Source organism: Oryzias melastigma, linkage group LG9 (assembly GCF_002922805.2).
Source record: "Oryzias melastigma strain HK-1 linkage group LG9, ASM292280v2, whole genome shotgun sequence".
NCBI lineage: Eukaryota > Metazoa > Chordata > Actinopteri > Beloniformes > Adrianichthyidae > Oryzias > Oryzias melastigma.
In genome coordinates, this window is record NC_050520.1 from 20,117,431 (window position 1) to 20,128,268 (window position 10,838).

Genomic DNA, 10,838 nt, shown 5'->3' on the forward strand with positions numbered 1-10,838 from the left:
GGAACACAAGAAACTTTCACATCAAGCAGACCTCTGGAAGAATCGGTAAACCCTGAAGACACTTCATTTTTGACTTCAATGAATAGTCGAAATTCAATTATATTACCTTCAGTTGCAACTGGTCCTTTTTTTTCTTCTACGTCAACCATAAGGAAATTATCGATCTCTGATGGAAGTAGTGGGTCTTCCACTGAGGATGACTTTTCTGGACGTGACACATCTTTTACTACAGACACAAATTCTCTTAAAACCCAGACAATTGCTAAACAATTATTTGAAGGATCAACTATGTATTCATCTGCTGCACCAGTGCCACTAACAAAGTCCCCCTTAGTGGTATCGTTCCAGCAAAAAGTATTACCCAGTTTTGCCACATTCTCAATGAAAGATACCTACACAGACATGGAAATTTCCAGTGACTCACCTGATGAAGACTCTTCAAGTCACGACATATCAGGTTCAGGTCCCACAGAATATACAACAGAATCTTTCAGTGGATTTATTGTTACAACAGATGAAGCTGAAATAAAACAGATGGGTGAGCTATTAAATTTTGTTAGTTCTTCTTCATCAACATACTCTGGTACATTGCCATCAACTCAGCCTTCTCATCTATCCAGCACCAAATCTTTATCTCATGAGCAGAGTAATGTGCACTTTATAGATATTTCTGGTGACAATTCTTCTGAGTCATTTACATTTAAGCCTAGTACGCTTTTGGAAACAAAATCTCCTTTTTCCACTGCCCAAACAGTTCACTCTGAGGCTACTTTTCTTCACAACACAGGAAGATTAAAAGCCAGCTCTCTCGAAACCCAAACCTCAGCTAATATGTTTCTGACTACTCATAGCACAGAGAAGCCATATGTACCAACAGATTTCGGAGGTCCTCCACTCCATGAAGTGAGGATACACTCACCAACTGAGACATTAAATCTAAGCCTATCTCAACTGTTGACAGAGGATAAGGCTTCTGCTGACCCAACAAAAGAATCATATATATCAAAACAATTAGTGTTAGAAAGCTACACATCTAGTACAGCAACAATTAAAACTGAAACTTTTTCATCAGGAACACCTGCTCTTGATAATCTTTCTTTCTCACCCGAAGTGGAAACTGCTCAGTACACCAATGATTCCTTAATTTCTCAAGCAACTCATTATCCTGACTCAAGCGTGGGAAAAGATGGAGCAATTGTGACAAGTAGCACATTGCAACCATCCCATACAGCATCTCTTCATACACCTGAGTATGTTGATAGTGATCAGACGGTGCTTAACTTTTCTCCAGAAACCTTAAGCAGTTTAAAGGATAAAGTTAGTTACATTTCCACCACATTTCCAACGATCATATATAGAAGCATACCAGACCAGCAAGTTGGTATTATTACTCCTAGCACCAAACAAGTGGAGACTGTAAAAGCTGGACAAACACCCACAATGGTTCTACACGAGCTTAAAGCATCAACAAGTACATCCCACAATTTTACAGAAGAAGCAAAGGAGGAGAATGAATTAATTTCTGGAGGTACAGAAAGTCTGAAGCCAGACAATAAAACTTCTGAGGTTATTACCAAGGATAATGCAATCATTGATGTAGATAATATCTCAACAGCTCAGGTTTCTTTCTTTTACCCGACTGTCAAGACAGATGAAGCTGGAGAAATCACAGCACATACATTAACACAAAAGCTTAGGATAATGGATGAAACCGAGGGTTCAGGAACTGCTAAGTCTGTCATTGTTACTCCCACACCAACAATGTTGTCTGCTGATTCTGAATCTGAATCAGTTAAGCTTACAAGTCATGGCATAATTTCCACAATGAGGACAGAACCTGACTCAGCAAAAACAAGTGAAAATTATGATGATTCTTCTGTAAAAGTGATTACATCCCATGTCTTCTCCATGATTAGTACTGAAAAACCAACACTTGACACAAGGGATATAGTCTCAGGTGACCTTGACCAACGGAACTTCACTATAGGCATAGTTGATAGTAATATTTCTGAAAACACGACTCTATTATCTGATACAGTCAAAGAAGAAACTCCAGTATCCATGACAGTAGAACCCCTCATGACCACTCAAACAGATGAAACTCAACCTTTACGCATTAGTGGAGTTTCAGAACAAAACAGAGAATTGTCACCCATCGGCAGATCAACTTCAGTTCCAACTAATGGAGAAATTACATCAACATTTGGCAGAATATCACCAAGTGCATCAACGGTGTCTTCTCCACAAAGCATTTTAACGTCAAAGGTCACAGTTCAGTTTGTTACCACTTTTGCTCTACAGCCGGAAACAACCCAATCCATGGAGGCATTTCAACATGCTCGATCTGATCCTCATCAATTTAAAAATGATAGTTCTTTGGATACACAAAACCCCAGGGAAAACCTTTTCTCTCAAGATCCATCATTCACTACAATTCTCCCCATCTCTACAAGTCATCAAGGAAGTCACTTAACAAAATTCACAGCTATTGACCCTGCAGAGTATTCTGTGACTGAAGCTGGATCTGTGTTGAAAGATGAAAAAACACTCAAACCAAAAACACCATCTCTAGACACTAGTTATATTAATAACATAGATTATCCTGCCCCAGACTATGACCATGTAGATCCTAGCATACTTGAATCAGATCCTAAATTCAACAATGTTTCAAGAGAAATGGAAGACTCTTTAGCTAAATCACAAACTCCAATTAGCACAGCACCAGTCACATTTTATGACAGTGGTTCAGAAAGCACCAGTAGCTCTGAAGAAAGCATGACCTTGGCAAGTACTGCTAAAGTGGAAAGTTATAATGATGGGAAAATAACCTCTGATCTCCTGTCTCCAACTACTACCATGACACCTGTCATTGATTCAGGACATGGGTCTGCTAATTTATTAAGTACATCCGTCAAACCTTTCAAACAAAATACCAGAAGACTGGGAGAGCAACGACTATTGATAGATGAGATCCTTGCTGTATTTAAAGAATATTCAACAGCTGCTTCAAAGACAGAAACTTTTAGTTCTGATAACACTTTGGTCACTGAAAAATATTTGAGCACAGTTCATACAGAAGACAGTGAATTGACTTCAAGGACCCCCGCAAAGTCTTCATCAGCACAGACGCAAAGCATGCAAGGGTCAGCTACATCTGTGGTCACCACAGCTTTACCCCTTCCTGTGGAAGATGACAAACAACTTGGTGACTTACCATCACCTGCTACTGAAGGAGAACTCTCTCCAGAAAAGAAGGAAACAACAACCTCACCGCCCATAGGACGGGATTTGGGGCACACTGTTGTTGGCGAGACAATGGAAATCCCTGGTAGGTTTTCCTTACAATTTATTTACATTTTCATAGTTTTAGTGTTTTTAAAGTTGTCATTCTTTATTTTTTACAAGGACTATACTCTTGTGCCAAAAACATCTGCCTAAATGGAGGGTCTTGCTACAAAAGTGGTAGTGTCCTGTCATGCAGCTGTGCTCCCGGTTACACTGGTCCTCTGTGTGAAAATGGTATAAAAACCCTACTTTATACATAAAATGAAGACCCAAGGCCTCTTAAAACAGTGTAGTAATTTTTGACATGGTTTATGATGTTTTTCCCCACACAGACATTGATGAGTGTCAGTCAAACCCTTGTCGCAATGGAGGCACATGTGTGGATGGGCTGGCATCCTTTTCATGTGTTTGTCTTCCAAGCTACACTGGACTCTTCTGTGAAAGTGGTAAGTTTTTGTTGAGTCTGTATTCAAACACTCTTTTCTTTTATTTTTGCATAGACTTACCTAGCTCCAGCTGCTTGTTTATGCTGTTTAGCTTGCTTAGAAATTCAAATGACATAAACAACAAAACCAAAACCATCATTCAATCATTTAGATTTGGCAAACTGTTGTCTTACCTGCTGCCTTCTAGACATTTCTGAGTCACAAGCCATTGTAGACTCATTACCACAAACATTTTTATGGTCTCCTGAACGTGTAGCCCTAAGGTTTGTATGGTTGATTCCATCAGTTTCAGACACAAACAGATGACAAATTGTCTGCATATGTTTTTGCAATCATTCTGATGTGAATGTTAGGTCAGAGGGTGTGGTGAAGTAAAAAAAAAAAAGCAAACAAAATCTTATCCAAAAGACCTTTCTCCTTCAAATTTTTCCCCTTTTTACTCAATACAAAAGGTAAAAAAGTAAAAAATAAACAAATATGAAAACGTAAAGGAGAATAAAAAATGTTAAAGTACTTGGCAAAATATTATTAAATTCCATTCACTGTTACACTAGCTAGTTCTAATAAAACTACTACACAGCCAACTAAAACAACTAAAATACTTCACCTCATTCCTTTTGCGAAATAGTAGTGAAAGCTTTTCCGAATAAAATATAATGAGATTGTTAAAACATTATAGAAATATGGAACATGGAAGTCCTCTAATTGATGCATTTTATTAAATGAAGCGTTTTATAGTGTTTTGCAATTTTAGCAAAATAAAATGTTTATGTTACTTAAATTGAAGTGCACAAAAGTTTTATATTTTAACACTTATATTAGAGGTTTTGTCTTACATTGAGCCCGGTGTAGCCCACCACACCTAAGCCAGAAGCATTTTTACTTTAAGATAACTTTTTAAAAAATGTATTTCATCAATTTAAAAGTTTGGTAATATATATATATATATATATATATATATATATATATATATGTATATATATGTTTTCTGAGCAGTCTTTTTGACAGTTTTTATTGTCATACATCAAACAAAGGGCTGCCACTTCCAGTGTAGTTCAGCTACAAGTTGTAAGAATAGAATGAGTAAATTTGTAAAAAACTTCTATAAACATTATTATTAGCTTTTGTAATGAACAATCTTAAGATTCGTATACCAAATAATACAAGCAAAGAACTGTGTGATTAACTAAAAGCTAGCATCCTGCAAAAAAAAAAATTGCCTGTGTATTTTCTTAATTAGACAGCTTTTGAAAGTAACAAAAAAATAAAGGAGAACCAAGCATGCATAGAGCTGGGATGCCATGCAAAAGCAAAAGTGACTCTGAAGGTCTCACAGTAAAATAAGGTCTCACAGTAAAATGCTTTGTTGATTTCTATTAATTAGAATTATATTATTTTTGGATCCCTCTTTAGTGAGTCAAACACAGACATTGTAGCTAGACACAATTGCATTCTAATTAAAAATAACACAAAAAAGAGAAAAGAGAAGAAATAACATCAATTATTTTTCCCATTTTATGTATGTGACATTATCCAAAAAATATTTTCAAATTAATTTGTTTCATTTTCAACTATTTATTTATTATATATTAATATTGCTGCAAGCTGACCCTTGTTTCTAGCTGTAAACTGCAAAGGTAACTTAATGCTAAACAGTTTATATCATGATTTATTCCAAAGTTCATTGGATGAATCTATTTATTTAACTTGTTTCCATTGGGCTTTTTTTCTTTTTCTTTTTTTTTTCTTACTGCTATGTTCATTCAGCATTGTAAAAAGGCCTTCAAGGATAATTCCGTCACAATGTTCCTCTTTCATCTCAAGATAAGCTCAGAGATAATACAGAGATAACTGCGGGCCTTCAGGGCAAGTAGACCCAGGTGTTAACAGTGATGTAGATTCAGCAAGTGATGGCAGGAATGTTTAAAAGATGAAGAAGATCGATGTGTGAAGTAGCACATTTTCCTTTATGTTAGATAAATGTTGATCTTGGGAAATATTCGCTGTCTGTCTTTGCTCAGACACAGAAACGTGTGAGTACGGCTGGCACAAGTTCCAGGGCCACTGCTACAAGCACTCCCCCCAAAGGAAAAACTGGGATTCAGCAGAGCGAGAATGCCGCATCCAGGGGGCTCACCTCACCAGCATCCTCTCACACGAGGAACAGCAGTTTGTCAACCGTAAGTTAAAAATTGGATAATTAACTAACTAATACAAATAAATTGGTGTTAAGAAGTGGAAATGCTAATGCTATTCTGTTTTTTTTTAAGTTCTTGCTTTTGAAAACCTCTAAAAAATGGAAATCAAAATACATTCCTCTTTGTTTAATTGCACTCTGGCAGGTCTCGGACAGGACTACCAATGGATTGGGCTAAACGACAAAATGTTTCAGAACGACTTCCGCTGGACTGATGGAAGCGTTGTGGTAAGATTTCTTTCACACCTATTTGTGTTTTCACAAATGTGACACAGCATAAATATTTATACAGATTACAGATGTCATCATGAAAGGAGAACTGTTAACTTTCTCGGGATTTCCTTCTCTCTGGTAAAAACACCAGAACATGCCATTCAGTCTGCTTTGTGAATGTCTCCAATATTTAAACAAAACAACAAGTTTGACAAACTTTCCTCACTTGACAGATAAGTGTCTAATTACAACATGTTGTTAGACTGGTGTCTGGGAAAGGGGATTGTTAGGCAGTGAAGGAGACAGAAAGAAAGGTCAGAGGTTAAGAAATAAGCACAGGCCTCCCGTGGAGGCTGATTTAGAGGTGATGACGAGTGAGGTGTGAGTGATGCTTTGTGGAGAGTAGGTCTGGCAGGCAAGCACTGGTACAGTCCCTCTTTATTTCTCACACTCCTGAGGGAGCACGGTCAGGAGGAAGCCACTCAGGGGAAAGGCCACAAAACAGGCAGGCAGACAGATGGACAGCACCTGTGCCTCACTACACTGAGGAAAAAAAAGGAAAAAACTAGAAAAGCCCAGGGGGTCTAAGTGGGTGGTCACCTCTGCTTCATCAAAATAAATATTAAGATGGTTTTAAACTACTGTAAAGTATTTTGACTGCGAAACGCTGCAGTGTGTCATAAATGCAGGCAGTTGCAGACGTGTGTTTGGCAGCATGCCCGCCAAGTTTGGACGATCAAAGTTTGTTTGAATTTTTCGAGGAGGATGCAGCCCTGCTGGGCAGTTGATGGGTTAACCATTTGTTGAGCTGAAGTGAGCAGAGCAGGAAGTCGCCGTGTGTTTGTCAGCCATAATGACAGAGTAACAGGGCCTGCAGGCATGATTGGAGGAGACGGGGTGGGTGGAGGGGTCACAACTTTGAAGAAACTGTTTGAACCTAGAATGCGCTGAAAGACTGCAGTTAGCATCAGTTCCAGCTTGAATGCCCCACAGCTCCACAGCTGTGTGTATACTGTAGATGCACATCTGCAGATGGAGAATTACACACAAAATAGTAAATGTATGGAGAAATGTCATCACAAATCGGCGACTGTCCATTAACATAAAAACACATACAACTCTTTAACTTGGATCCCAAGCATGCCAAGATGATAAAATTCCCTCACTGAGTGATATACAGCTTCAAATGGGATCTTATTTCGGGAAAAACATGTCTCAGAAGATCCACATAACTTTGTTTTGTCATATATTATAGTATTGGGTGAGCAGTGATGTGACTAGTGATGAAGTGCACTTGATGAATGTGGTGCTTTTTGTGCAATACTCCCTTTCTTCAATCTGACATCTGGAGTCAGATGCTACCAATTTTCTGACTTGAGGTCTGGCTCAGAGGTTTGCTAGCTCCCTCAAGTGGACAACACAGACATTACATCAAAAGCAAACAGCTTGAAACAACAGTTTCTGGAACACATGTATGTGCTGTATATTTTCAGCAAAATCTTGTGTTGAAACATCATATAGATACTGAAACTGTTTGTGATAAATTTTAACAAGGAATATTCTAATCAGAAACAATGAAGTAATGTTTTCATATTTAAGTATTATGTAGATGGCAAAAAATTGACAAAAATTTGGTAATTGTCAGCAACAAGGACCACGTATCTGATTTCATAAATGCATAAAATCCCCAGATTAGTAAAAACTTGCAAAGATATGAACAATTGTAAACAATTTTAAATAAATTATATATATATATATATAAAGATTAATGACGTCATATTATCAGTTGTTTGACATAATAATGAGAACTTAAAAATGTATCTCTATGACATCATAACAAGAGTGTTAAAAACAAAATAATCATTTTCAGATGTATGTTTGCCAGAGGTGTATCGATTAATTAGTTAATTGAATTTCTATTTCTAGGATCCAACCAGATCGTTCTTTAAATTAATTTAAGTTATTATTAAATCAAATTGACCTAATTTTTTGGATTTTTCAAAGACGTGTGACCATACATACTGGTAGAATGTTCAAATAATGTTTAAATGATTGATAACCTTGCAAGAAATAGAAGGAATCTTGAAAACTTTAGCTGCACTGTTGAGTACCAGGTATTTATCTCATGGTCACAGTGGTTGAATGTTTGGCTAAAGATGTTCTAGATCTATTTTAGGTCAGTGAATTGGACTGTTCAAAATGAACCAATGAATTGTATCAATAACCACAAATTGTGATATGAATTGAATCATTGTTAAGACGAATCACTACACCTCTACTGTTTGGCTTGAATACAAATCCTGTTAAAAAAAAAAAAGTCACTAATGTTTTTTAAAATCATTTCATTTGAATTTCTGATCTGTTTGCAGCAATATGAACACTGGAGACCCAACCAGCCTGACAGCTTCTTTTCCACCGGTGAGGATTGTGTGGTGATGATTTGGCACGAGGATGGACAGTGGAACGACGTTCCTTGTAACTACCATCTGACCTACACCTGCAAAAAGGGCACAGGTAAAACACACGTCTCAGTACAAGAACTGCTTTTGAACAAATTCAACTACAATACAAAGCTTATTTGTTGTGTTTCTGCTCACCAGTGGCCTGTAGTCAACCCCCTGTGGTAGAAAATGCCCGCACGTATGGAAAGAAGCGGGAAAGGTATGAAATCAACTCGCTGGTGAGGTACCGGTGCCAGACAGGCTTCATTCAGAGACACGTTCCCACCATTCGTTGTCGTGGAGATGGACGGTGGGACGTTCCTAAAATCACCTGCTTAAACCGTAAGTATATCTTCTGCATCTCCTCCTGACACATTGCTCCTGCTAACATTTCTGTGGCAAGATTATGTTATTTTGGTAAATCTGACGTGTTATAATTTATTTCATTTCAGCTTCAAGCTACCAGAGAAGGTTTATTAGGAGGCATCAACACAGAAGTTTGTATAGCATCAACAACTTCCAAAAGTGGCAGGAGGACCCCTTCCATTCAGGCTACAGGCGCTACCGGGGACGGAGAGACAGAAATGAGCACAAAAGAAAAAAGGCTGTTAGCGCCCAGTAAATGAAACGCAGCTGCCTGATAGCTGTTCACGAAGAGGAAAAGCAGCAAAAAAAAAGCACAAGAGGAGAAGGTCATCAATGGAACCAAGAGGATAAACTACTATTCGTTTGCATTTTGAAAGACATTGGAAACTTATGAAGTGCCTCAAACATGTTATTATGAAACATTTTGTATAAAAGGGAACTTTGATACATCCCCAAAGCTGCAGTTTGCCAATGGAAAACCACATTTTCTTCTCAAATATCAGCTATTTAATATCACCACAAGTGTTTCTTATTAGCAGCTTTACTTTATGCAAATAATGAGAATGCTACTCAAAGTTTGGATGATCAAATGCTGACTTTTTTAACGCAAATAAAAAAAAATCTACAAAAAAAAAAATTGGGGGAAATCTGTTTCATAGGATTTAAGTTTTTCAGATTCCTTGTCCAAAAGTGCAACTTCCAGAGAAAGCAGTTTTTTGCTGGCAGCTTTCAGACACCAAACATTCTGCTTTTTTTTTCTTATTGAATCTCTTTAGCTGTGTGCAATGTCAGCTGAAATATGTAAAGAGGTATAGCAGAACAAAGTTTTATAAGAAAGTGTGCCTTGAGAAGCCCAAAATTGTTTTCCATCTCTTAACTTTGGTCATGTTTACATTGAAATGTTCTGCCTTTTTCTAATCCTAGCAAATATTCTTCTCATTTATTGCTGCTCCCTTAAATCCAGTTTTCCTTTGAGATTTTTCTAACTTGTGCTTTTTTTCTTTTTCTTCACTGAGCATTTTTGTTTTTGTGGTCACGTATTCTCAGCCACTGAGTGAATGTAATTTGTGAAACACTCAGAAAGACTTGAACGTACGACCTGTTTTTTAGGCAGAGATTCCTATAATTTATTTTCAAGCTGCTCTTGAACTCTTCACTTGTTTTCTACTGACAGGTAAAATATGATCCCACCACCAGGGCCGGCGCTTTTTTTATTTTTTATTTTTTTTATTGTTTTAATGCGCGTTCGGCAGGAGCAGAGACCCATTCACACTGTCTAAATAGCATGCATTGAAGATGAGAAATTGCTGAGCGGCATGAACAATGTGCACGTCTTTTCACATCTTTAACGCTGTCAGTGGACCAAGAAAATCGAAAGGGCTACATCAGCAATAATATGCAATGACTTTGTTTTATAACGGGCTGAATATTTGTACATGTGGGTGGTTTTGTGTTTCAACAGTGTTTTTTAATGCTGTTAGGTTTTGACTGCCTGTGAATGTGTTTTAGACCTATTGTGCACATAATACCGTTTCATATTTATGAAAACCATTTAAAAAAAAAGCAACAACATTATTGTAATGTGAATGTCTAGGATGCTTGTGAATTTCTTTTAAAGATGTTTTTTGTGTTTTTTCTGTTTAAATAACTAAAGAAATAAAATAAATATATGAATATTTTAAAGCTTCTATGACGAAAATTGTATTTTTTTATGGTTATGGAGTTGAAAAAGCGGCAGTTTCATTCTTTATGTATTGCTTTGTTTTCTTTTATCACTTGAAAAATGTCCAGAACTCTGAATGACCTGGTTTGGAAGTTGTAGAAATGAGAATATTGGGTAATTTCACAATAGGCAACACAGTTATTTGACCAGCAGGTAGTGCTATCAGA

At 37.1% G+C, this 10,838-nt stretch overlaps 1 protein-coding gene across 1 annotated transcript; it reads left to right on the forward strand.

Annotated features, from left to right (window-relative positions):
* Positions 1 to 3,190: 3,190 nt before the first annotated feature.
* vcana (versican a) lies at positions 3,191 to 10,500 on the forward strand. Its single transcript, XM_036213467.1, has 8 exons — positions 3,191 to 3,205; positions 3,333 to 3,519; positions 3,618 to 3,731; positions 5,753 to 5,911; positions 6,074 to 6,156; positions 8,511 to 8,655; positions 8,742 to 8,924; positions 9,035 to 10,500. Exons 1-8 carry the CDS (start codon positions 3,191 to 3,193, stop codon positions 9,202 to 9,204), a joined length of 1,056 nt encoding a protein of 351 aa, XP_036069360.1. The 3' UTR covers positions 9,205 to 10,500.
* Positions 10,501 to 10,838: the final 338 nt, after the last annotated feature.